The sequence below is a fragment of the Colletotrichum jinshuiense genome, chromosome 2 (genome assembly GCF_051148585.1).
Source record: "Colletotrichum jinshuiense chromosome 2, complete sequence".
Taxonomy (NCBI): domain Eukaryota; kingdom Fungi; phylum Ascomycota; class Sordariomycetes; order Glomerellales; family Glomerellaceae; genus Colletotrichum; species Colletotrichum jinshuiense.
Window position 1 is genome coordinate 5,806,129 of NC_139309.1, and position 27,150 is coordinate 5,833,278.

A 27,150-nucleotide genomic window follows, 5' to 3' on the forward strand; every position below is an offset into this window, starting at 1 on the left:
TCGGACTTGGATTGTTAACCTCAACTCTCCTTTAGTTTCAAGGGTCAAAATACTTACTAGGATGTAATAGAGTCTGAGAACTATAGCCTGATACGCTGATCTCACTTGCATCTGCTGCAAGAACTAGGCCCTTTCCCTCTGGGACAAGACGACCAGTCTTGTGGTTGTAAACCGTCGTAGGATTAGTTTCGTTCATATTGGAAAATAAGAATCCATCTCCAAAATCTTGCCCTGCCCGCGCATTTTGAAAGTTCAAGGTCTCAAGTGGGAAGGGCAGAGAACCTTGAAAAGATGTGCCCGGATCCTGATGCTCTGCTCTGGCAGGGCGGTTCCCCCGCAGTATTGGAACATTCGCAAGCGTTTGCGAATGTGATGCTATTAGGGTAACTATGCAGCGGTTCTGCCAGATATGGAAGTCCTTGGTGAATAATGCGCAAACCTTTACAGCTTGACCCTGCTCCAAGAGCTTGTTAACCGTCAGAGCGAACCTGCTGATTACCGAGTGATGAAGCATCGCCGGCGGCATATGCAATGTTGTGAAATCAGGTCGAAACGACAAGCTTATGATGCATTCCATATTTTCAAGTGGTTCCAAAAACGTCGTCTTTTGAGGGCATGCCCTTATTTCCTTCGCTCAATCGAAACTGGGAGTTCTCTTCTGCTAAAAGAGTAATTTTTGGGGGATCGGTTGTCCTAGAGAAAGATGATGCCTGACAACGACACTTTGCATTTGTTATTTGGTGTTCCATGATAATGCTGGAACACTGACAGATGGACAGAGAAGTCACGATAAGATGGTTGTTCAAGGGAGTCAATGAAATATATAAGGTATGCAAAACTAGATACAAGAAACGTCAAACCAACACCACCCTCCAGTCATAAATAAGTCCACAGCCCAGTCTGCCTCGGTACTTTCTACAGGTCGAAGCGGTCGAGGTTCATGACCTTCGTCCACGCGGCGACGAAGTCCTTGACGAACTTCTCGGAGGCGTCGGCGCTGGCGTAGACCTCGGAGATGGCGCGGAGCTCGGCGTGGGAGCCGAAGACGAGGTCGGCGCGGGTTGCGGTCCACTTCTCGGCCTTGGTCTTGCGGTCGGTGCCGGTCCAGGCCTCGCCGTCGGTGCCGCTCTGGGCCCAGACGGTGGAGATGTCGAGGAGGTTGACGAAGTAGTCGTTGGTCAGCTGGCCCTTCTTCTCGGTGAGGACGCCGGTGTTGGAGCCGTCGAAGGTGGCGCCGAGGGCGCGGAGGCCGCCGACGAGGACGGTCAGCTCGGGGGCGGAGAGGGTGAGCTGGGCGGCCTTGTCGACGAGGATCTGCTCGGTGCGGGCGCGGGCGGTGCCGCGGCCGTAGTTGCGGAAGCCGTCGGCCTGGGGCTCGAGGTAGCTGAAGGCGCGGACGTCGGTCTGCTCCTGGGTGGCGTCGACGCGGCCGGCGGTGAAGGGGACGGTGACCGTGACGCCGGCGTCGCTGGCGGCCTTCTCGACGGCGGCGACACCGCCGAGGACGATCAGGTCGGCAAGGGAGACCTTCTTGTAGCCGGTGTTGAAGCTGGTCTGGATGGTCTTGAGGGCGTCGAGGACCTCGGCGAGCTGGGTAGGGTTGTTGGAAACCCAAGTGTTCTGGGGCTCGAGGGCGATGCGGGCACCGTTGGCGCCGCCACGCTTGTCGGAGGCGCGGAAGGTAGAGGCGGAGGCCCAGGCGACGGAGGCGAGCTTGGAGACATCGAGGCCGGGGGCGGCGAGGATATCGCTCTTGAGCTTGGCGATGTCGGCATCGCCAATCAGCTCACCCTCCCTCGCGGGAAGGGGGTCCTGCCAGCCGAAGGTCTCCTTGGGGATCTCAGGGCCGAGGTAGCGGGAGACGGGACCGAGGTCACGGTGGAGGAGCTTGAACCAGGCCTTGGCGAAAGCATCGGCGAGCTCCTGGGGGTGGTCGAGCCAGCGGGTGGTGATGTTAAGGTAGGACGGGTCGTTGATGAGGGCCAAGTCACTGGTGAGCATGGTGGCCTTGCGGAACTTGGTGGCGTCAAAGGGGTCAGGGTAGTCCTGAGTGCCATTGATGGCCTCCCATTGGTGAGCGCCCGCAGGACTGGTGACCAGGGTCCATTTGTTGTGCAGAAGAGACTCCAAGTAGCCGTTGCTCCATCTGCAGGTACAAGGGTTAGCGTAGCTCTATCACTGCATAATCACCCGGAGATAAAAATAACCCTTGCCGCCTCGAAACCCTTAGGACCTTCTCTCACGGGCGAAAACGCCGGGTGAAAAAATGAGATAAAGCTTCGGGATGAGGGGGGCAAACATCTACCCGGGGCAAGGGGACCCATGCATCCGCGGGAGAGGCTCGTCACATTCACTTACTTGGTGGGAGTCTTGGTCCAGATAACCTCGAGACCACTGGTCATCTGGTTGACGCCGTTGCCGTCGCCAACGCTGTTGTGCCATCCGAGACCCATCTCGCCAAGGTCTGCACCCTCGGGAGCGGCTCCAATGTTGTCTGTGAGAGATTACGCATCAGCAAACAGGCTCTCAAAATAGCGGTGAAATCAGGCCATGCTGGAGCATCTGTATTGCTTGGCTCGGGGATAGAATTTGCACTCACCACCGGAAACGGCACCGTGCGTCTTGCCGAAGGCGTGTCCACCAGCGATCAGGGCGACAGTCTCCTCGTCATTCATACCCATGCGGTCAAAGGCCACGCGGATGTCCTTGGCGGAGGCGGCGGGGTCGGAGCTGGCATCGGGGCCCTCCGGGTTGACGTAGATCAAGCCCATGTGGGTGGCGCCCAGAGGCTTCTCGAGCTTGTCGGCGCGCTCGTTGATGTCGGTGCTGCCGTTGTAGCGGACATCGTTGCCCTGGGGCACGAAGGTGGTCTCTCCGCCCCAGTAGACGGACTCGTCGGCCTGCCAGGTGTCGGCGCGGCCAGCGGCAAAGCCCAAGGGCGTGAAGCCCATGGACTCGAGGGCGACGTTGCCCGTCAGGAGCATCAGGTCCGCCCACGAGATCTTGTTGCCATACTTCTGCTTAATGGGCCCTATAGAACGACTGAGGTCAGCACACGTCCTCCTCTCCGAAGAGCCTCCATCGTCTCCTCAATCGACACTACCCATCCAGCCACCGCGCGCCGTGGGTGGAGGTGGCAAAGAGAGCCGATGATGCAATGGACAGGGGTGGTATAGCTTACAGAGCAGGCGACGGGCCTTGTCGAGGTTCTGGTTGTCAGGCCAGCTGTTGAGTGGAGCGAAACGTTGTTGGCCCTGCAGGTGTCCAATATTAGTAAATGCCAACCTTCAGCAGAAATCAAAGTGATGCAGCAGATGATAAGATGCAAACACAAGGTCCAATTTTGCGCGGTGCGTGTGGAGAATGAGTGATGCTCTAGCAGCTCTTGGCCCCGACATGGGGCTAAGGGGAAAAAACTCCGGCCAACCAATGAGCCGTCCCGCAAGGGGCGAATAAAACCGCGAAAATAGGCCAGGATGCGACGGGTGTACAGGGAATGAGAAACCGCTAGAGGCGGGGCCGAGAGCAGGTAGGGCCAAAGAGAAGAAGGTAGAAAGAAAGCAGAAGCAAGCATGGGAAGGGAAGGGAAGGGAGAAAGAAAACGGCTCACCATTCCACCGCCACCTCGGCCGTCAATGGCGCGATAAGTGCCGGCGCTATGCCACGCCATGCGGATGAAGAGGCCGCCGTAGTGGCCAAAGTCGGCCGGCCACCACTCCTGCGACGAGGTCATCAGCTCGTGCAGGTCCTTCTTGAGAGCCTCATCTGCAGCCAGTGTGTTAGCCAACCCGTGCTCGCAACGACACGGCCAAATGCCCTGTAGTAAATAAGAAAAAGAGAACTCACAATCCAAAGAGTTGAAGGCCGCAGTGTAGTCAAAGTCGCCTCCGAAGGGGTTGGTCGCCGGCTGGAACTGACGGAGGACGTCGAGTCTAAGCTGGCAGGGCCACCAGTCGTGGCTGCGAGTGCCGCCGCCGGCCTGGTTGCTGATGGTGGAGCATCGTCCGAAGCCCTCAGCAGTCTCTCTCTTGGGGAGTTCGCTGCTGACGGAGCCGTCGCGCTTCGCAAAGGGACATCCCTCAGCGGAGACGGCGGGCAGGAGGACCGAGGCCGCCAAGAGGCAGCTGGACAGTTTGGCGTGCATGGCAGGCAATCCGAGACGTCAAAAGAGAATGAATGAATGTGATACCGGGAGACTCAAAGGACGAGGATGAGTTTGTTCCTGGAGGGTGCCAGAACGAGTTATGAAGTTGGGACGAACCCCGGGACATATGTACGAAACTCGGCAACGGCCACTGCAGGCTCGAATCACGTAAAGAGCTATTCCTGTGGAAATATTTTGATTCCAGAACTCCACGATTAGTAACAATACCAAGCCCGCAATGCCCGCCTGCAAGCCCAGTTAGCTCTCACGGTCACGCTAACGAGGGTCTTGGTCATAAGCTTCCTACAACGGCAGTCATGTCGGTATTGCGGACGCAACCATGGCAAGGTTTGCCATCCAGCATAAGCGCTTGAGGTACAATCTTGTTTGATTAGGATGGACGTGAGCATACGCACAAGAACCCAGCGACGCGGCCCGCTTTTCACAGTTTTGGGAGGGGATTGTCCCTAAGCGACGCCCATCTGGATGAAACCAAGAACGAAGTGCATGGGGGCGCATGGGGGCGCATGGGAGGAGATGCGGGCATCAACCCGGGATCATGAGTTGAGGCCGTCCGTAACAGGCTTAAGCTAAGAAATCCGGGGAGCTCTACATCTGTAAAATCGACAGATGTCTGCGGGCCGGTGCCAAGTCACTAGAAGAGTAAGGTGGTATTGACCAATTGCGACCAATTGTTCAATGACAGTTTCCAAGCTGCGAGAGCCACTTTGAATCTAAATAAACTTCGCCGCTTTTAGTGTACGCCCAGCCAGCGCAGACTCGTCGCATCTTTTTGCACCCAACAGCTGGAAACGGAGCAACCGCGCGCAACGGGCTAATTGATGCCTCCGTCGAGCTACCCCATGACTCTTGAGAACCCTGCTAGCCAGGCTCAACACTGGCTAGCAGCCTGGAGTCGCACAAGGTCTGGAATTCGGCAACACATGGGATGAAGGAAGCTTCCATCAATCGTGCATTGACTCAGCCCTATGCCCTTTGCAGCCTGCGTGGTGGGTGGTGAAGTCGGTGTTTAAGGGGGGGTATCTGGGACCCTGCCGACCGTAGCACCGGCCGTCCACGGCGGCCTTCCGGGGTCTTGACTGGCACGCACGCTTAGTCTAGCCTACACAAACACGCACACACCTGCATCACCGGCACGATCCCAACGGTCAAGCCAAGGGCCCAGCCACTAACGGGCGACGGCCACCTCTCCCTCTGAATCCTCCACCAAAGTCCGTAAGAGGAAGCTACAGCAGCGCAACGGTGGCCTGCGACCCCCCCGGCTGCGCCCGCGCAAGGGATCGTCCCTGAAGTACAGCCACGATAGTCGACCGCCAAGGTTCTTGGCCAAGTGGCTGCTCGTCACATGCAGAGTCCTCCCTCCTTGGAAGGAGACGGCATGGAGGAGGAAGGGGAAGCTGACGATGGGAGTGGCTGAGGTGGGATAAGCTTGCCGCTTTGCCAATTCCACGCGAGTTGGGTGTCATCCATATCCCTGTCCGCGGACATGGTCTCGGCCGACAGCCCCCCTTGCCGGCATCCCCGTTCCCCAATTGCGACGATTCGCATTGGCTGGGGGTTCTCTTTGGCGGGACAATTATGGCCTCATTGGCTCGGGCCCTGAGGCCTCGGAGGCCGTGGCCAGCTGCATATGCGGATGCACGTTACCAAACGCAGGATAGTAGGGGTTTTTTTGAGTGCAACTAAGGTTTTTCGTCATATTAGAGACTTGAGCATGCGAAATTCCCCTTCATTTCACGCCCTCACATGGCCATACTTACCAATCATGAACATTAAAGTTGCCCCTCTCTTCACTATCGCCAGCGCAAACCTTCTACGCTCTAGACAAAGTCACTGTTTACAAATGATTATTAAATTTATAGGGCGTCGCTACTATTGAGCACGACGATGCTACGCAGGAGTCTCCGGATAAATTTGTTCGCGGAATGCTAATTGACCTAATAACATCGCCAAGGCCGTGCGAACTTCGTTTTGGGAAGGACAGCTTTATACCATGTAATGAAGGGGACCTCAACGTTGGAGGGAAGTTGCTCAAAAAAGCCCGGAAAGTTACCTATAGACTCAAGGTTTCCTCTCTTTGCTAGTCCAACCAAAGCGCACTGATGGCCTGACCTGACATTCCGCACGGCCAATGATGCCGTGAAGGGCCGACATGGATTCCTCAAAGACTATCCGATCATTTCGGTTTGCCGGCATGTCGACTTGTTGGTCAATCATGCAGAGATTAGACACCAATGCTGTGTTATTGATTATACAATGATATTCTAATTAGATTCGGATTGGTGTAAGCGGGCAGCGAGACCGACAAGAATCAGCTAGCACAATCAGCGTGAGCTTGCCAATGCCCGACGCAAGTGTTCAGTCGGTTACGCAGGCCGAAATGATAAGCTTACCGGAGAATCTCTCAATCCCGCGCCTAAGTCCATCCTACGGCTATCCGACTAACCGCCATGGCAGGTCCTGATGCAAATCGCACGTTGTTGGCCGGGTGTGTTCCCATTGGCGGCCCGTTGCTAACAATACGCAATCAGCAGCCACCCGAGCACAGCATCAAGCTCTCGCCTATTGTCGGTAGACAATGAAAAATGCCAGGTCTACCAACTGTCCGTTGTCGTGAGCCCACGTTTTCAAGCCAATCGTAGATGTTCCCGACCTGCCATTCTCAGAACATCGCGCTACACTACGCACTAGGTTGGGCGATGCATGCCAAGCGTGAGGATCACAGAACAGAGACTCCATCCCACTGCATAAGCGTTGCTCTTCTATTTTGAGCGCCCAATCCAAGAGCCTCCGTATGTCAGCGAGCGGTGACCTAGCCCGCGCCGTAGAGATGGGACGACGGCCTAGAGTCTGCGGGCTTCCACCGCGCTAGTCAAATCCCTCAAACTTGACGTGACTAAATCCTACGACTTTGGTCGCCGGCCCGGATTCAACGCATGTGTGCACTTTGGGCAAGGCGCAGCGAAAGAGAAAAAGAGAAAAAAAAACCACAGCACAGCAACTCGAAGGATTGCGGGGCCCCGGCTGGATCCGAGCAGCGCCCCTAGAATGATGGAATCAAGGCTTGCAAGCATTCCAAAAAGGCTACCAGCTGCGTCACGAAGCGGTGAGGTCAGCTTTACAACCGAAAGGATTCAGCGAGCCTGTTGGGGGAACCTGGGCTCTCCGTTCAGACGGACGCATCCCCACCCGCTGACCCGAATACACGGGCCCGACTTGCAAAAAAGTCCGTTTCCGTCCGATAGGGGGGCCCCGCCCGGCCCGGCGCGCTGGGAAGGCCGAAGTTTCCGAGTCATGTGCCAAGTTTATTCCACCTACAAAGCGGGCCGAGATAGCCCCTTAAACAATGCTCGATGCACCGTCTCTGTGATCATTATAGAAACCACCTTGTTTCATCCGAATTGAGGAGAGCCTACTTATTGCGAAACTCGGAACAGGACATGGGATGAGTCGGAGACCCTCAGGGGTTAAAGATGGCAAACTTGACCAACTTTTCCATGAACAAACGCATAGTGTTGCCAAGCAAACGTGTATACAATTGCCTATTTTGGGGTAGCTGTCGAGTTATAGCTTGTATGAAAACAGGTCGTGGTGACGGTTGTTTCTGATTTAATAGCCCCCCCGCATCGAGCTGTCCGTCCATGTGCATCAGCTTGCCTGGGCCCCTGAACGTAAGCCGCGTTCTAGACCATCAATCAGCTTCCGTGCAATGCGGGCGGGCTCACCCGTTCTACCCCTTTCCGCCTCCTCCTCAAAGCTACATCGCTCCGTCCACCAGTCCAGCCAAGTCTCTGCCCTGGCGCCCTCCTCCGCGCGGAGTAGCCCGACGCTGACGTCGATGACGTCCGGCCGCCATATGTCGTGCCAAAACACGGTTGCGCCACACTTTCCGCAGAACTCGCGCAAGACTCCAGGGGATGATTCGTGAGTCTTCAAAATGCCAGCTGGCAGAGCCGTGAAGTCGAGAGGCATGGTCTTCTGCTCTCCGTTGGGGCCCGGCACGTGGAAGAAAATGTTGCAGCGCGGCACGAACGCCCAGGTTTGGATCTCAAAGCCGGAGATGAGGCGGCAAGAGCGGCAGGCGCATGTCCCAGCCAAATACTTCGTTCCGTCTGCTCTGATCCACCACTTGATACTGTCCGGGTTCTTCATGAAGTCTTCCGAGTGCGTGCAGGCGGCGTACAACAAGTCGGCGAGGCCGGAGTGGGGAACGTAGCTTCCGTCGTTGGGCCGAGTGATATGGAAGCTCACTGTGCCGCAGGCACAGGATGCAGGTAAAGCGTTTTCTGGGACAAGAGTCGACAGAGGAGGGAGACCACCATTCGTTTCTCTTGTCGTTGCAGGGTCGGATTGCTGAAGGTCCTTCGTCGGTTGTTGGCCAATATCAGACAACCACACCGAAATGCCGCCGTCCTTTGTGTCAGAGACGGATGCGTGCCCTATGAACCGCGCATCGGCGTCTGCTTTATCGTTGGTGCTCTCAATTATCACTCCAGTCGCCAATTCCCAGATCACCTGCCCGCCCAAGTCTTTAGAACGGAAGACATGGCATCCGCAGGTGGAACAGAAATATCTGGTCCACTCATCCGCAGCAGTATGTTCTGTTGTGCCCTTGGAGAACTGGGGTTCTTGAATGGGATAATAGGAGGCACACAAAAGACCAGTAGCGTGCCTATCAATGTCGCTATGATTGATGTGCAGTTCGATAACACCGGAGTCGGGGGCCCGTGGCTTGACCTCTTGCGACACTGCCTTGCATTGGCAGGAGATGTTCAAAGATGTCGGAGCCATGATGATGTTGTTCTAAGAGGGTGATGATCAAGAACTACAAGTTCCGGTAAACGTAGGCTTAAGTAGTCAACCGGTTTCACCGTGACCTGAGAGAATGTGAGTATAACTTGAACGTCGACGGATTCTGAATTGGCATCCCCGCATCAGCGAGAGCATCAGATAAGACCCGGGCCAACCGGATGCTAAACCGGGGGGTTCTGCCGGAGTTTCGACGAAAGCTTACCCCGCAGTCACCTGGCCATACTCCGCTATAGGGCGTGCTGTCTGTTGCATGTCCAATGAACGTCCAGAAGACCCCACGGTCGTTGCGGCTGCTTCGAGATCGCGTCGACCTCGTCGCGGAATGTCGGCCCAGAGTATGCGTGAATCTTTGAAAACTCTTCGCCTCCGCCTCCGCCTCCGCATGGTGACGTTTACCGCCGGACATGTGAATGCTGAATAATGAGACATGCTTGAAACTCAGCTTCGAGTTCCATCAGACTAAGCCAAATACTGCGGCGGTTATTTACCAGGCTGACGATGTCTATTTGATGTGAGTTATTGTGTGTGTGATTAGAGCTGGGATTTGGTGGTGGGGTATATATGTCCCCGCGAATATGACGAATCTGGTCCGCGTAAACGATAGCCAAGGCCTCTTTAACATACCATTGGAGTCCGAATAAGCGGTATTTATGAATGTTTGCGAAGCAGTCAGTTCACTCACTCCGTCCTTCGCCTCGCCGGGAGCGACAGCCGCACTTGGAAGTCAAATATAATGTGAATGACAACATCACCTTGCTGTGTTTCTCTGTAGACCTCTGACACATTCTCGCCATGAAGACAGTCCCTGATGATGATGTCAGTATCAGTATTGATTCTGAATCTGTTTCGTTCCAATTATGTAATGCACACCTTCTCACGTATTAGCTTGTCGTCGCCATGCCTATTGCGGTAACTATTGATGTAGACTAAGCCTGCCGAATACAGGTTCATCAACCCTGGCGATTATCGCAATATGGAAGATCTGAAACAGTTAGAAGTAACAGTAGGCGCTGATGATATCTGCAACATCAACTTGACACACTCACGGGGCATGGGTATGAAGGGGAAGACAACTATGTACCTCAGACAACAAACCAAGAACCACGGTAAAAGTGAATCAGATGAGCTATCGAGATCTGGAAAGCAACTAAGGAGTGCGAACAGGAATACGGCGGTGGAGGGATAAAAGCAGAGAATATGAAAAGTATTGAACAATTCATAAGCAACAAATGATATTTCGCGAAATTTCAAGCGATAAATCAAATGATTCAGTGTCCTTTAATCATCAGTGCGGATCGGATGGTAATTATATTTTGCTACAAGTACCTAAGGTTAATGATGGCTTCAAGGCTAATATGTGAACGGCATTTCTTTCTATAATAGGTTAAGGGCTGTATTTGAAAACTGTTGGTATTGCAGGGATACCCGTACGAGTCGGAGTTCGTGGAATATCAACATGGTATATTCGGAAGCTGTAAATCGGTATGTAGAGGAGAAAGTAGGGTGTTAGCAGCAGCAGTAGCGGCAGCTTAGATATAGCTGTTGTCAACCTGGAGACTACGTCTCCGAGCTCCGCTGCTGCGGCCGGTACCGCGGCCGGCAGCCCGTATTCTGGTCACGTAATCCAACAAAAACATTATAAAACATGCACTCCCTTACTTCAAGTTCTCCCGTCAGTTCCCAGTGAGGTCAGAAAACGAAAGAGGATACAGGTTTGATTGACTTTGAAGTGTTTAAGGGAACACTATCCTATCATCGACTCACGCGAATGAAAGACGAATAACCAAAGAAGTAGAGACCGTAGAACTACGCGGACCTATTGGAAGCGTCAGACTTCCATTTCCAGCCTTTTCATCTTATGTGAACCTCGTACGTGCCACATAGGTACCCTGTCCTCTCATGTTCCATCTTGGTGATTCATGATGTATCGTTACCCGCATGTGTTTCTAGCAGGTGTAGATGCCGCCGCATTGGTCGGTGGGACAGCCAGGTGCCGGGGGGCAAGGGTCAAGCCAAAGAACGCAACACTAGAGCTTTGGGTTAGAAAAAGATGGAGCACTGTGTTTAGGGCGATGTCATCTCACATCACAGGTGCACTATAGGCCTGTTAGTTCTCTGGAAATTCTGTGCTCTGAGTTGTGGGTCACTGTACCGATTGGCGTTCTTGCATCTCTAGTATATTTTTATATGTACCTGGCGGCGAGGCCAAGGCTGTGTTGGCCAGGACGGAAAGAGCAGCGAAGAAAACTGAGGACCGCATTGTCGGTGGTGTGTTTCAGTGTATGAGTGCGAAAACAGGTAAAACAGATATCTAGTAAACACCCCGTCAAATGTTGCGAACAAGCGACGGACCTTTCAATTTAAAGGATTGGCAGGAAACGGGGAGAGAGTGGCCCAGGCTCTTGAGTCAAGCTTGTACTAATTCTCCTTCCTAGTTTGGTCGCGACTCCATCGGATCTACTATATTATGTTCTCTTGTGACTCCCAGCATGGCTGCATGGCAGGCTATACTAATAACAAACGTGGGTTACATTCTGTTATGGCTTTAGTATGTATGCTGTTAACACATTTACCACGTCAGTTGAACGCATGTGAGGCAGTTACGGGAAGATTTTAGGTGAACTTTCAAGGATTGATGGCAATTTTAGTTCGTAGTGTACTTTCAGGCAATATCGGACCTTTTTAAAACCTCCGGATTGTTGGGATCGAGTCGGGGTCTTTGACCACAATAGGCCCGGCAAGGGAAAGAATCCGCGGTTTCTAGATGAGTTCCCTGCTGAGCCGTTACGCCAAGCGTTTACTATCGGGACATCTTTAGCAATTAATGAACCCAGCTTGCTCTCGCGGCAATTCTAGCCTATGCGATTGGTTCAAGGGAGCTGTCAATCCACAATCACTCCACAACTAGCACGTTCGAATCCCGCAAGCATGAGAAAAGCCCGCAACGTAGAGGCAAAAAGTCCGGAACGATCGGCACCATCAATTTCGGTTTCGGTTAGGCATTGGGAAAGCGTCCAACAGCCCACCGATACACGTCGTACTGCAGAAGACCTGCTTTACAACATTCATCTCTTGCTCTAAACCACAGATGTAAGGCCAAAGTACCACACATGCAAGTGTGGAGATTTTCCCTTTTGTGTTCATATGGTACAGCAGAATATCTTTGACACATCGCACCTTCCACATGATTTTAAGTTGACACTCCATCCATTTGGGATTTGGCGCGAGGCCGTCAACCAGGAGACATGTATGCCATGTTGTAGGCATAGTTACTCGGTGGCAGAAATCAGCGGGTGAGATGCCAACCATGGATAAGATAAGATCCGTTTGCGACATGAATGTTCGAGGCAAAGAAGTCTACGCAATGAATAAAAGCCCAAAATTCATCATGAATATGAACACCAAACATCACTTTCAATCTGGGCTTGTCGGACTGGTTATCCGGGGTGTCGTTCCACGCATCCGTATCACTGACAATTCCGCATGACGGATTGAGCCGGCGGTGTACCTGCAACCAATTTTATCGAAATACGGAAGGGCCCGCTTGTGGTTGAAGAGTCACATTTTCGCGCTATCTGAACCTTTCATAGGGTCATGCGAGCAGTGTACCGGTTGAGGTGGGCGCAGTTTCTCCTCGTCTTCAATGACAAAGCAGGGACTTTTGAAGTTCAAGGTTGGCTACATGCGTCTGCAGCGCAGCAATGAGTTCACACTGGTTTGGAAATACTATTTCTGGTTACATTGGGGTAGTCCCGTGGTGCGTTGCTAAGTACGTGGGTTCCGAGGCTCTTCGTCGTTATAATCGTTGAACAGAATCACTATTTGCAGTGAATGCTGCAATTTTCAGATCTTGGAAAGAAAGAAATCTGCGTGAATGTGTTCAGCCAGGACTAATTCCTCAAATGGTTTGATATCAGGAGAGACAAACCACATGTCAGCCTCAGAAAGTGTAGAGACCTTCCGATGAAAAGCCCTGAAGTCCTCCAAAAAAGAAATTTGCTTTAGCGTACTGATGGCGAGATGAGGAGCGCTAAAATGACAGCCCCATTCTTTCACTAGATTCGCGAACCCTAATTAGAGGATCAGCATGTTAGTCCACGACCAAGGTATCAAAGGTTTCGCGACGAGGCGCCACATGCGGTATGATAAGTGATAATTGCGACTCATTGCAGTGAATGGGCCAAACTTCTGGTATTTTGTGATGGTTCTCAGTCAGGATGGAGGATTCCGCAAGGGCTAAGAATAGAATAAAATAACCGAGAATATTTGATAGAAATTGATCGAAATACAATGTCCAACTAGCAAGACTTCAACTTCAATCTTGAGTTGTTAAGTAACAGACGAGCAGTTTCTTCGACAGCTTCGGAGCCAGTCCCTAAATTTACTTAGCTGGCTGCTCAACAGTTCCAATTCCCCATTGACTTCTTAACAGAGCAGTGTTTGTATTGGGTTGGTATTAGTTTCCTGGATATCATTTTCTCTTCACTTAGGGGCATGTTCAGTGTTAAAGCGCAGTCAACAATGTATTTGATTCAAATGATGTTTTAGGGCTGTGTATGGGTCTCCATGAAACACAGTAAAATCGACCTTGCGATAAATATTCGCGTGAGGCAAACAAACAGAGTCGTGAAAGGCAAGTGTAGACTGTATAGCTGTCTTAGCTAGCGTGTGAAGACATCATGCTAGATCTAGTGCCGGCAGAAATCCCGACTGCTGTTAATAATTGCATCATTGTCAACAAATCAAAGCTGCAATGGCCCTCGTCCCTGACTCCGACATATGCGGTAATGGCCGGGCCAAGACCGGAGGAACGGGGGATCAATCCCTCAGCCGACACATTCCCGGCCATTATTACAACGCGATATTTGAGCTTAAAATGGGGACTCGTCATTCGGCTTCGTCACACGGTGACTTGATTGGTAAATCTGCCTTAAGACGTGGCATTCCGTTCTGCCGGGATTACTACCAATCGAACAGGTTGATCTAGATGCGGGGTGCATATCCTGCTGCTTGTCCGAGTTCCGGCAAATTTCCTCCGCCACGCCGGCAATTATGCACAACAAATGACGATCGCTGCGGCTTAGTTGAAAAAGAAAGCCACACCATCCAGTGCCAGCCAGCCTATCTGGAACGAACGGAGCTACCCGTACATGCTCAGTACTCGCACCCACCAGCATTCGGCCGAGCACCCTGCAGCATCTCGGGCCAAAGATCATGCGGTTACTTCTCTTCGATTATTGTTGGCTACAGGCTGGTAGACCCGCATACCAAGCTTCACTCCATGGCCTTTTTTGGGGCCTGTTTATATCCTATTTCCTTTTTCGGCCTTCCTTTGCTCCGTTCAGATCAAGCTTGCCGGCAGGGGATAATATCAATTCGAGCATCCCCTGAAAGAATGCCAGCCACGCCCAACTTCCGGTTCAATGGAAGATAAATAACTGGTGGATTTGGGTATTATTTATGCCGATGACCGTGCAGCCAGCAATCTAGCATGCATATAGGTCTTCTGACCAGGGGCATATGTTGCGGGGGCGGCCTGAATACAAATACGACATCTGCTCGACGTATTTGAGTCTCAACCTGGCCACCAATTGTCGGACAACATTCGAAGCAGATTATATACAAAACCATCTTCATTATTTGGACCGATTGCGGCAAAAACCACCATGAAGTCTGCAAGCTGTGCCTTTCTCCTTACCTTGGCCGCCAACCTGGTCAGCGGAACACCCGTGGCACGAGCACACAAGCCACCTTTCTTTTTCCTCATTGGAGATTCCACGGTTGCCGTCGACGGAGGCTGGGGCAACGGATTTCTATCCTACTTGAAAGACCCCGCCGAAGGCGAAAACAGGGGCAAGAGCGGCTCTACGACTGTCTCTTGGAAAACGAGCGGACGTTGGTCCTCACTGCTGCAGGGAATCAGCGATACGAAGGCCGATTATGAGCCCATCGTCACGGTTCAGTTTGGACACAACGACCAGAAGAGCTTCACGATAGAGGAGTTCGGAGGCAACCTGAGTTCCATTGCTGTCGATCTCAAGGCAGCTGGGGCTACTCCGGTGGGCTATATTTGCATCAACTGTCCACGATGACTAGCTGACTCGGTCTTTAGATTTTCGTAACTTCCGTTACTCGTCGCCGATTCCAAAATGGCGAGGTCATTCAAAACCTCTATGACTTTAGTCAGCAGACCATCGCATCTGCCGAGGAAAACGACATCAAGTGGCTCGATCTCAACTTGGCGAGTACCAACTACGTGAACGCCATCGGCGAGGCGAACGCCCAGTATTACAACTGGAATGGCACGGATAGAACTCACTTGGGCCCAGCTGGGGAAATCGTCTTTGGACGCATGGTTGTAGACTTGTTGTTGGAGAAGCGATGTGATCTGAACGCCTACTTCACCCCTGATCCGGAGATCAGCGACGCTCTCGCCAACGGCGTGTTTACCACTGGCGGCGTGTAAAACGCTGGTGTAGCAAAACACAACGTCTTGCGGAGATGACGTTGTTAACCTGTATGTTTTCGTATTAGGTGATGGATTTTGACACTTGGCTTTTCACCATAATCACAACTACTTGGCCAATATGATGAGCTTGTCGCGACTTTGTCACCTTTCGGTTTCTATTGCTGATTTGGTATTTCCATGACCTCGACACAGTTACCCTCGCGTGGAAAGCCCTAGGATACAATTTGCAAGTTTTGCCGGGATCCAGGACCATGGGTGCGGTGGGTGGTGGACTCCAACCAAGGACCATCCCTAGATGAATTTCCCGAATTGGAAGGTCATCAAAGATCTGCAGGAAAGTTGATCTGGGCTATCGGCAAAAGCAGGAGGCTGGTTAGCCACGACCCCGCCTCTGTACAACAGCAAGATAGTTATGAGCCCAGAGACAACTTCTTTGTTCATCTTTGTTTCATTATCATACTGCTTTCACCAAATCGTCGCGCAGCTATGTTGAGGTATCTTTTAACGAACGGCCTGGCGGTCCTTGCCGCCGCCTCGCCGCTCACGGCGACAAGCAGCATCCAGCCACGCAACGTCTCTTTGAGCTGGGAAATTCTGCCTACCGGCAGCCAGCAGCAATTCAGAGGGCTGTCGCCAGTCTCTGAAAAGATCGCTTGGGTCTCCGGGACGGGCGGCACGGTCCTACGCACCGTCGACGGCGGCGAATCCTGGGAATCTGTCGGACCCGAACTCGCAGACGCGGACGCCGAGTTGCAATTCCGTGATGTCCAAGCATTTTCCGCCGACAAGGCCGTCATTCTGTCCATCGGCGAAGGAACGGATTCGCGCATCTACATCACAGCGGATGGGGGCAAGTCTTGGACGCAGACCTTCGAAAATGAGGAGCCGGCAGCATTCTTCAACTGTATCGACTTTGAGGACGACGGGAGGGGCATTGCGGTCAGCGATCCTGTAGATGGCAAGTTCCGGCTGATTGAGACGGCTGATGGGGGAAAGTCTTGGAGTATCGTGGACCCTAGCGGCATGGTGCCGGCGTTGGCGGGAGAATTTGGTTTCGCTGCCAGCGGAACATGTATTTCTACTGCAGAAGGGCGGTGGTATCTTGCATCTGGTGGTGTTGATCCGGGAAGAGTCATCCGGAGTCCAGATGGGCACAAGTGGGAGGCCTCGGAGAGTGCGATTGCCGGTGGTGCCTCGGCTGGAGTGTTCTCGGTGAGGTTCAGAGACTCACTTCACGGGATTGCTGTAGGCGGCGACTTCAACGTGGCCAATGGTTCGGCGTACACTTCTTCGTGGTCGGAAGACGGTGGGGTGACGTGGACGGCGTCGCAGTCGTTCCCGGGGGGTTACAGGTCCGGCTCGTCATGGGCCCCAGGATTGTGCGGGGTGGCTGTCGCCGTGGGACCTTCCGGCTCCGATATCACGCTCGACGGCGGTAGGACGTGGGAGACATTTGATACAGGCTCATTCGACAGTGTCGAGTGTCTTTCCGGCCGTGTTTGCTGGGCTTCGGGGTCGCGCGGAAGAGTCGGGACGCTCACCCTCAAATGATTCAGAGAAGAGATAGTTCCCCAGTTAATAAGTGCAAGGCTATGTTTGAAAACGCCATTTGGACTAGACCGCTGACATGGGACTTGAATAATAACTCCCATTAGATAGGGAGGACCAAGTGATTGCCTTATTGCTTAGTTAGTGGTTACTTCCGTCGCTGATGCATGCGGAAATCGACAATTGGAGAACTTTTGGGGGGGGAGAAAACAAAAGAGTCTATTAGTGCTGAATATACCGTATCTTCAAGAATATCCAATTAAGCTTGGTATGTGTTAATTGGGTGTACTCGAGGCGACTTACGGCGATTGTCCAGCTGTGCTTATAGGGCACATTGTCCCCAAGGCGTTTGTGAACCCCCAGTCATTGCCTACCCCGCATAGACTAAATTGCTTGCACCTATCAACCCGAGGGAGCTGCCGCCTAAGAGCATCAAAAACAAATCGAAAGGTCTGGGGATAGCTTACAAATAGCAATACTCACCTATACGTAGTTAACTCCCACCCTAGTTACTCACAAGAGATGAGATAAATATCTCTAATATCCTATTTCTACTGCCCAATACATTATGAGACCAGTCCCTAAACGCGATGGAACGGGTTTAGGCGCCAGGCCTAATACATAAACTGCATATCGTACACCCGTGTATAGCACGTCCACAGGAGAAGTACAGGTATTGGCACAAAGAAGCTGAGAAATATTATATTTGGTCTGTTGAGGGAAATTATGAGATCAACGGTGTTCGTTATGTCATATCAGAACACCCTTAAAAGTCATTGACATAGCGTATCTCGTGACAACCATAAGACTGACGTAAAGTTTTTTATTTAGTCGGGAAAACATATCGATAGAGTTGTATACTAGTTCTTAGGCAAAATTCTGAATCCATTGGCCGCTAAACATTAATGTTATGGCGATCGGAGAACCTGTCGGTCTCGAGAGAGAAAGCCAAGCCTTGATAAATTGATTAACCCCACCCTGGATGCTGGATTCGGAAGACAGAAATAAACTTTCAATGCCCCTCGACTCGGCTTAAGAACTGTATCTCAAAGTCATTGCCGTGCAGGGATCGGGCATCACGGTGTTAACAACCTTTAACTCCAGCATCTCAGTCACGTCTGATCTTCAGATCGGATTTCCGGTCACGACGCAATCCGAACTAGAGGGGTCGCGACGGCCAAGGCCAAGGCCGTTATGCATACACAGGAGCCTCTCAGGGGTTTTGCTCAGGGTGTCAACTACCAACAGGGATACCATTTTAACCTCGTCAGGAGTACGAATACCTGGAATGCATAGACAAAACATAACAATTACTAAGTCCAGTATAACGTCATGAGCTGGAATATCCCAAATCAGCGCTCACAATGGATGAAGTGGCCGGGGGAGAGGGTGTAATCGACCGATTTGAAAGTGAGCACTACGCATGTTGGTCTTCGGGGATCATGACGATGGTAGCGTCGGAGCTACAGGGTCGACAGAGGATACTAGAATATGTCCTTGCACCTTCAATGGAACGAGTTGAATTCCCTGAAAGGGGTTGTATTTTAGTGTACCGTACCATGACAGTTGGCTATGACGTTATTCAATTTAGACAAAATTTGCGAGACACCTCCACAGCATCACGTCTTATTCTCGGAACACTCCGCAGCTACGCATATCTTCCACGGGACTCTCGGTCGGCAAGTCATGGGACAAGTAGAGCGAGGGGCGCCGAAAATTTGAAGTGACGCGTTGCTAATCTGAAGACGGAGAAGTCGAATTTCCGCAACTTGAATTTAGATTATTGCCAGTGAGTCCGAGTTGACGGGAACCCGAATTTACGTAGCTGGAACCATTTCATGCTACCATCCCTGAGTCAGAGTTGACCGTGACGGTTGGCATGGGCACTCTGAGTCGAAAAGAGTTATAAACACCATCTTGCCGACGCCAGACCATCAACCTATGCAATTCAAACTTAACATCAACGGCTGTCTAACATCAATCTGATCAAGATGAGAAACCTCATGTTGTTACGCCGCTTTGTCCCTGCCATCTTTTTTGGTACTTCTGTCTTCGCCAAGTCGATTTTGTTTGAGCATGGCACCATCATCACGCTCGACGAAGCCACTCAGGTTCCGGTTGCCTTGCACAATGCCTCTCTTCTCATTACGGATGATAGAGTTGCCGCCATTCTGGACTCCTCCCAAGGCGATTATGCCATCCCAGAAGGAACCGAGCGTGTAGATGCAACGAATGATATCATCAGCCCCGGGTTCATCGACACACACCGGCATGTCTGGCAAACCTTTCAAAGAACTCTCGGGGCAAACAGTCCGCTTGCAGTCTATCTCAACCGCTTCTCTTCCGGGGTCGCCGCGATTATTGATCCGGAGATCATGTATTATTCTGAGCTGGTGGGGCTGTGCGAGGCGATCAATGCTGGCGTCACTTCAATTGTGGATAATGCGTCCGGCGCGTTCACTGAGCAGATTGCCGACGCGGAGATTCAAGGTGCTATTGACAGTGGGATCCGCTCCTTCTTCGCATACCCCATCCGTCGAGGAATGCCTGGGTTTGAGTTTGAGGATCAGGTGCGGCAGTTCCAGAGCCTTCTTGCGAGCGAGCGTGTAGCGCAAAGTCGAGTTGCCATCGGCCTTTCCTACGAGGCATTTGACACTGGTAGCGAAGAGGACAATCAGTTTATCGCCGAACTTGCAAGGTAAATCATGAAATCCAAGATGGCAGCACCAATCATACTCGAGCCAATGCTAAATATATGCGTGCTTCTAGGACTTCAAACATCTCAGTGCTCGAGACGCACTTCGTCGGCGGGCCCATGGGTTTTGAGAATAGCCCGACCAGGCTTTCGGAGCTTGGAATTCTCAACGAGACATTCCCAATCATCTTTGTACACGCTAGCGGGCTGACTGCCACCGATATAAACCTCCTCCGAAGCACCAACCAGTATATCGCCATGGCTCCCGAGTTCGAGATGCACCATGGAACGGACAACTTCAACCCGTCCCTTGTACAAGATCAGGCATCCCTGAGTGTGGGCACCCACTACAGCTTTAGTGGCGATTTGGTGTCCCAAGCCCGGATCTGGTTGCAGACTGTTCGCGATCGGCTTCTGACCCGGAAGCTTCGAGACTTCAGAATGCCTACAAACAATCCCATGTCCGTTAACCAGGCATTCTTGCTAGCGACACGTTCCGGCGGGCTCGCACTCCGGCGACCGGATCTCGGCGTTATCAAAGTCGGCGCAAAGGCTGATATTGCCGTTTTCGATGGTGCAGCTCCCGGTTTACTGGGCTGGAAAGATCCGGTGGCCGCCATTATCTTGCAATCCCACGTCGGTACAGTCAAGCATGTCCTAGTCGACGGAAGTTGGATGAAGAGAGACGGCCAATTGCTATGTGCATCTAACCAGACGGATGTTCAGACGAGGTTCCTAGAGTCTGCAAGAAAGGTTCAGCAATATTGGGGTGAGACACCTATGCCCGCATTCGAGGGGCAAGCTCCCATCACAGGCGCGTTATACGATACCATCGATACGCTAGACGTTGTTAGGGGGCCTCTTAATGGGTATTAGGGCAGCCCGGCTGAGCTAAGGTCAGTTTATTGTTTCTAATAGCTTAATATCAAGACGCGTACTGGAGAATTGGATACCACGTTAGAAAACTCAGGCAACTCTAAACCACTTATTAAGCGCAGTCGAATAAACATCAGATATTAAGGCAGTGTAACAGGATTGTGACAGCACACCTGGAAAATTGGCGTGCTGCGCGCGGCGTGGCTCGTGAGTTCCCTTACAAGCAGTGTTGAGAGACTTAACTGGGTTCTAATAGAACTTAGAAGCATATGAGGTCACAAAAGGGCATAAAGGTTTGCGCTTAAAAGTTAGTATTAATATCAGTTCGGGGCAGCCCTTAGAAACGTGCTTCTGAGAGATGTTTTTTGACAGCATCAACCGATATGAGTGCGAGAGGGGAGGTGGCCCCGGCAAATCTAGCCATTTTCAGCAAGGTTTGAGACAGAAGAAGCAATTCCCCTGCATGCCCCTCCGCCCCCCCAAACACACCCCATTCATAACATGCCAGCACCAGAGATCAGTGTAGCGGTGTTAGGGCCTACTCACACCCGTCGCGAACTTCACCCCCGATGCGACGGCACGTACCTGAAACAGGTCTGAGCATGCTTCGCTTAAGCAACTCGCTTCCAATCAACAAGCTGAAATAGAGAGAAACATGCTATCAAAGAGGCGGCAGAGCAGTTAGAGTTGCCCATGTTAATTGATTTAGGGTGCAGAATGCTGCAGTCTGACATCTGACAGGTCCGGCCCAGCGCCCGCTTGCAGCCAGCGCGTCATCACCTGAAGCTCAAACCCGCGTATTACCAATGGAAGCCTCCTGACCGGTGAGCTGCAAAACCCCGAACTTCCACAATGCAACTTCATCTTCGTCCCGTTCGCCTTTGCCCCAGAAATATACATCTGCCTTCAAGGACGGCCATGCTTGCGAGCAGTTAGTTAGCTGGAAACTCTGGATTGCCCTGTTTAGCACTGCTGCTGTTCGTCGGAAATGGCGGGCAGCCTCCACGCCCAAATCACCGAGTCGCTGACGCCCGGGCGCGTCTTCGCCTCCCTTTTCTTCGTCTTCGTCGCCCTGCTCGTCCTCGACCACACATGGCAGCCAACATACCCTGAAAACATCCCCGTAGTTGGCCACGGCAAGGGCACAATAGCTCGCATCAAGAACTTTTGCTACTACGTCTTCCGCTACCGTGACTGGGTCATCGAGGGCTACCACAAAGTCCGCATTATACCCCGCCATTCGTATTTTAGGGCTGAAAGCTAACATTGTTTGCGACAACGTAGTACAACAAGCAGGATCGCGCTTTCATCGTCCCGGCAGCCGCAAGCCGGGCCCCCGACATTATCCTCCCTCGATCCCTTACCAAATGGCTCCTTGAGCACCCCGACTCGGCCGTCTCTGCCCACGAAGCCCACAATGACGTATTGTATAGCGATTACAACTTCCTGGGGAAGGTATACGCCGATGACGTGTGGCACACGCGAGTGATTCACAAGAGCCTGGCGCGCCACCTAAGCACATTGGTTCCGGGGATCGAGGAGGAGGTCTCGCTCGCTGTGGATGATGCTTTCGGCTCTGACACCGAGAACTGGAAGACACTGAGCCTGTGGGAGGCATGGCTGACCATTGTGCCCCCAGTGACGAATCGCATGCTTGTAGGGGAGGGTGTATGTCGAAACAAAGAGTTTTGTAAGGCCATGGTTTCGTTTGTCGACCAGGTCATTCTTAATTGTTTCGCGCTGCATATGGTGCCACAGATTATGCTACCAGTCTTCGGACCTCTTATTGCGCTACCCAACTGGTGGCTTTGGCGCAAAGCGGCTAAGCACAGCATACCTGTCATTAAGAAGCGACTTGACGACATGGCGAAGCAGGAAGCGGGCGACCCCGCCTACGACAGCTGGTCCGCGCCGGAGGACTTCATTACATGGGATATCCGCATGGCCAAGTCTGAGGGGAATTATTTCGAGCTCGATCCCTATGTCATCTCAAAGCGATTGCTGCCTATTCAGTTCGCAGCAATCCACACAACCGTCATTACAGGCCACAGCATAGTCCTGGACCTTCTGAGTTCAGACCCGGCTAAAGGTTACATCGAGGGTATCAGAGAGGAAGCAGCACGGGTTCTGCGGGAGGAGGGTGGTCGCTGGACAAAGAACGGTTTGTCTCGACTGTACCGTTTAGATAGCGCCATACGCGAGAGCCAAAGGCTTAGCAACTTCAGCTGTACCCTAATGGAGCGGAAAGTAATTGCCAAGGAAGGCATAACTAACGAGCAGGAGGGCTGGCACCTACCGAAGGGCACATTCCTCACAGTTAACTTGGAGGGTCTTCACCATGATGACGATATCAATCCGAAAGCAACAGAGTACGATGCCTTCCGCACAAGTCGACAGAGGGAAGAATACGAAGCGAAACCTCCATCGGAGCGAAATTTGGAAGAAGGGCTAAGGTTGAAGAACCTCGGCATGGTCACGACAAGTGATGCCCATCTGCCTTTTGGACATGGGCGGCACGCGTGGTAAGCAACTTCGTTTCCCAGCGCGCAGCCCCCGCGTCGCGCGCAGAGCATTTATGAAACTGACCTGTTCCAGTCCTGGCCGATTCTTCGTCGCCCACGAACTAAAGATGGTTGTTGCGAACCTGTTCCTCAATTACGACGTCAAGCCCTTGTCTGAGCGACCAAAACATCAATGGGTCGGCGTTACAGTTGTGCCTCCAATTGACGCGAAGATTGAGATAAAGCGGAGAAAGGCCATATAAATGGCAGCGATATCATAATGATCATTACGACCAGGCTCGGCGCACCACGGAATAATGGGATGACAGGGCGGCTGGGTATCTAGCATTCGCGGAAACTAGAATGAGTTGGCTGAAGATCAAGATCAGAACAGAAGCAAGATAAAAAGCGGCTTAACTTCTGTATAGCTGGCCGTCAACAGAAAGGCAGGGGGGATTAAAACCGGCGTTCTTGATGGAAAGTCCGTGGGAGCGAGAGCGTAAGAAATCAAATTTATCTCCACTAAAAGTTACAATAAACCGGTGCCTGAACAGGATAAAGACTAAATCATTGCAGAAAGTGTAATCAATAGGACTTGCCGCTGCAGCAGGAGATCGTTCATATTACGAACCACGAGAACAAAAAGATTTCTTCATGGTAAATTACGTTCACTCAGGTGTATAGACACCTCCGTAAATCTCGTCCCAACTTGGCAACTCCACGTCCGATGATGTTTCAGAGTTATGATATCGGGGTTTGGGTTCCATGGCGATTTGAATTGGCAAAACTAAGTAAATGTCGCATCCTCCAGCACTCAGCCTCACATCTAGACTATATGTCCGTGAAATAAGACAGGAATGAAATGTTGGAGGGAAGACGTGGGTTGAAGTTGGTAGCCTGAAACTAGTTTGCATCGAACATGTGTGGGTGATGGGTATGGCATCTTCGTTACTGGCCGTCTTTGCTATGTCTTTTACCAGATAACTGACATGCTGGGTCCAAGGTGTCATCATTGTGGAGTCTATGATGACTCCGGTAGACATCGTAAAGGGCTCCCAATTACTTCCCATATTGGGCAGACTTTTGGCTGAACGCGTCGAACACCACGTCTGCGCCAAGACTCGAACGGAATTTAATGTGATATGAGGCGGAAGCATGTCTGCTGTGGTTGGATTGAATGTGAAATGGAGGTCGACAGAGGAGCCTATTGGTCCATGTCCATCCGGATCGAGATGTATAGCCGCGGGCTGTGTAGACTCGGCGGTAAGCAGGCCTGTCGGTGCCGAGAGAATGCCTTTGCGGATTCTTTGGGATTGTTTCAAGATGTAGTGCGTGTCATTTCTGCCAAGAATCAATGGCGGATGTTCGGGTGACGGTGTAAGTAGATTTATGGGCTGCTCGGTCTCCATGACGGAGGTAGATATTGTCCCTGGCCCGTTGGCTATTGCATTGAATACCCTGACCCCAACACAATATCGCACTTTCATGGTGTTGGCAACCATATCGTTTTTCTCCCACCCTACCAAGGTTGATGGCAATCGTAGGTGGTGTCCGTGTAAAAACGAATCGACTTGGTGATGACAGGCGTTTTCTTGGAGTTCATGAGGGATGATGAATCGGAACGGGATGGTGTATGTTTGTTTAGACCTGAATACCCGCGGTGTGGGATAAATTGACTCGGACAATGGCATGTGAAGCTTCAGAAATTGGTGGTCTGTGTGCAGCATGGCGTAAACTTCTTCGCGCCGAATGCTTGACATGCCAAGGAGATTGATCTCGACGAATTTGAACGTAGTATCCCAACGTGGATTGATAACCACGTTACCAGACACGACAGAGCCACAAGTGTAAATCTTGGAAGTATAGTGGTGATCAATGTGAATTTCCACATCTTGCTTCAAAGGCACGCCGGCCCATTCGGCCATCGAGGCGACATGCTTGCACATGCTTCTCATGGTGCTCGGGTAAGAAGTTTTGCTTCTGCGATTGGGATTTCGACAACTAGGAAGTTCGGCTTTAGTAGTAGAGGTTGTAAACGAGCTGGAAATGTTGAACCAAGTAGGAGACATGGCTTAGGTAGAGCATCGGGAGAATTGGAAAGTGAAAACAAAACATGTAATGACCTAGTGGTAAGTGATAGAAAACAGGTTTGAACAGGTGTCTATGCACCTCACTTTGAGATTTATCGCATCTGGAACATACAGTATGCTAAAGAGTCAGACATGTCCATTCCAACCAGTCTATCGCGTCCACCTCGACTACTCTGCCCATACTCCATTTGGATCACCACATTATACCAAGTGGGTCGCCAGACGGCCAGCTTCGGTGCTGGTTTTTACAAATCAAAATCCAGTAAACCGGGTCCTTGCCAATCGTCACATTATTAATGTCAAAAGTACGCATATTAATTACGCCAAAGTCGTGATGCAAGGACCTGCGCCCTAGTCAAGGGTTCAAATGTCATTCTGCGCCCTATGCTAACGGAAAATCAACAAGCATGGTCTCAGCCATCTAGCTTGAAAAACAAGTCGTCTGATCCCAAACAACTTGATGAGTCAATCTCGTCTGTCATTTATCCAAGTTGCGCCAATGCTTCAAATCTTAGCCTTTTCGAAGCTGCCGTGCCGTCCCACTCCACTGGAGAATTCTGCAGCCCCTTTGACACTTTCTCTACTGATCATCTTGATTCCTTGATCAAACTCATTCCTCAATGCGTCCTCAAACGATGTGGCGTTGTAAGCCGAGTAGTAACAACTCGCCCTGTCAACGTTCATGCAAGCTTGGGGGAAAGCGATCAGTTGCCTCGCAATTTTCGTCGCAGCCTCCAACGCTTGCCCCTTGGGTACAACATGGTTGGCCAGGCCCATCTGTAGCGCCTCCTGCGCTGACACCGCGCGACCGGTAAGGATCATATCCAAAGCACGCCCAAGTCCCACGATGGCCTGAAGCCGGGCTGTTCCACCGTCGATGAGGGGCACGCCAAACCTCCGGGAGAAGATGCCAAAGACTGCGTCTTCTTCGGCGACGCGGATGTCCCCGATTAGGGAGAGCTCCAAGCCTCCCGCCACAGCGTAGCCTGATACGGCGCTGATGACGGGTTTCATGATTTGCATCCGCGAGGGACCAACGGGCCCAATGTTGCGGCCTTGAACACGGTGGGTTTCGTCAATAATCGGGCCTTTGTAGCCTTTTTGTTTGGCATCAGACCCGTACTTTGCAACTTCATGAAGGTCGAAACCTGCGCAGAAGGTACCATTGGCGCCATGCAAGATGCATACTTTCTGGGTACTGTCGTCTTCGAAATCTAAGAAAGCGTCGGTGAGCATTCTGGCCGTTGGGCCATCAATTGCATTCCGCCGATGCTCCCTGTTGATGGTTATCGTTGTGATGCCCTCGGGCGTCTTGGCTACATTAACGGCTTGTAAGTCGGTGCCGGCCATGTTGTACAGAAATGTGATGGTATTCAGTTCAAAGCTTTGCAAATGTTGGGCATGTCGGTGACTTCGTAGTGAAACCAGAACGTTGCTGTTCTGCGTGTGGCAGATGATGCTCTATCAAGGTCGCATCCCCATCCACGGATTTAGACTTGCCGAGGTGCGTGCCAATACCGTATCTACGAATACCTACCGGCCGGTACTCGGTCAACTCAGAATCCACTTATTTTTACACTAACTTTTGTTAGTTAGCATCATGGTGGCTAACTAGTCTGATTAAAGAAGGCGGTCAGCCAGCGTCATCACTATTTTCAGCACCCTCTAGGACATCTAGGTGTCTAATTGCGCACAATTAACGTTTCCGACCACTAACTCGCATGCTGACTAACCACTAGTTCTGCCGTAACACTATCTTTTATTCAGTTTCTGCCTTACCCGATTGCGTTACCGCGAGAAAAAGTGGATTCTGAGTTGACCGAGTATTCGAAGATACGATACCGCCTTCTCCGCATCCCCCTGTGTAACAAGGCTCTGGTTGTCGTTTTGCCGACAGCCAGTGATGTTCGAGATGTACTAGCACATAACCAAGCCATTTTGGATAGCCGACGAAAACCGAGACAAGCTATTGCCATGGTTTACTCGGCCAAAGC

The 27,150-nt window shown here is 51.7% G+C and overlaps 7 protein-coding genes across 7 annotated transcripts; 4 read left to right on the forward strand and 3 right to left on the reverse strand.

The window, feature by feature from the left end:
• Positions 1-915: 915 nt before the first annotated feature.
• On the reverse strand, positions 916-4,144 carry EsH8_II_001508 (peroxidase/catalase; the record flags this gene model as incomplete). Its single annotated transcript, XM_083264806.1, has 6 exons — positions 916-2,146; positions 2,359-2,494; positions 2,600-3,031; positions 3,182-3,254; positions 3,611-3,765; positions 3,847-4,144. The coding sequence occupies 6 exons, from the start codon at positions 4,142-4,144 to the stop codon at positions 916-918; spliced, it is 2,325 nt and encodes a 774-aa protein (XP_083122128.1).
• Positions 4,145-7,813: 3,669 nt separating this feature from the next.
• Positions 7,814-8,956, reverse strand: EsH8_II_001509 (uncharacterized protein; the record flags this gene model as incomplete). The annotated part of the gene is made up of 1 exon (XM_083264807.1): positions 7,814-8,956. One exon carries the CDS (start codon positions 8,954-8,956, stop codon positions 7,814-7,816), a length of 1,143 nt encoding a protein of 380 aa, XP_083122129.1.
• Positions 8,957-14,643: 5,687 nt separating this feature from the next.
• Positions 14,644-15,443, forward strand: EsH8_II_001510 (rhamnogalacturonan acetylesterase; the record flags this gene model as incomplete). Its single annotated transcript, XM_083264808.1, has 2 exons — positions 14,644-15,036; positions 15,090-15,443. 2 exons carry the CDS (start codon positions 14,644-14,646, stop codon positions 15,441-15,443), a joined length of 747 nt encoding a protein of 248 aa, XP_083122130.1.
• Positions 15,444-15,932: 489 nt separating this feature from the next.
• On the forward strand, positions 15,933-16,997 carry EsH8_II_001511 (WD40/YVTN/BNR-like repeat-containing protein; the record flags this gene model as incomplete). The annotated part of the gene is made up of 1 exon (XM_083264809.1): positions 15,933-16,997. One exon carries the CDS (start codon positions 15,933-15,935, stop codon positions 16,995-16,997), a length of 1,065 nt encoding a protein of 354 aa, XP_083122131.1.
• A 1,988-nt stretch (positions 16,998-18,985) lies between these two features.
• Positions 18,986-20,565, forward strand: EsH8_II_001512 (uncharacterized protein; the record flags this gene model as incomplete). The annotated part of the gene is made up of 2 exons (XM_083264810.1): positions 18,986-19,692; positions 19,764-20,565. The coding sequence occupies 2 exons, from the start codon at positions 18,986-18,988 to the stop codon at positions 20,563-20,565; spliced, it is 1,509 nt and encodes a 502-aa protein (XP_083122132.1).
• Positions 20,566-21,553: 988 nt separating this feature from the next.
• Positions 21,554-23,329, forward strand: EsH8_II_001513 (cytochrome P450; the record flags this gene model as incomplete). The annotated part of the gene is made up of 3 exons (XM_083264811.1): positions 21,554-21,784; positions 21,850-23,087; positions 23,161-23,329. The coding sequence occupies 3 exons, from the start codon at positions 21,554-21,556 to the stop codon at positions 23,327-23,329; spliced, it is 1,638 nt and encodes a 545-aa protein (XP_083122133.1).
• A 2,331-nt stretch (positions 23,330-25,660) lies between these two features.
• On the reverse strand, positions 25,661-26,506 carry EsH8_II_001514 (enoyl-CoA hydratase; the record flags this gene model as incomplete). The annotated part of the gene is made up of 1 exon (XM_083264812.1): positions 25,661-26,506. One exon carries the CDS (start codon positions 26,504-26,506, stop codon positions 25,661-25,663), a length of 846 nt encoding a protein of 281 aa, XP_083122134.1.
• Positions 26,507-27,150: the final 644 nt, after the last annotated feature.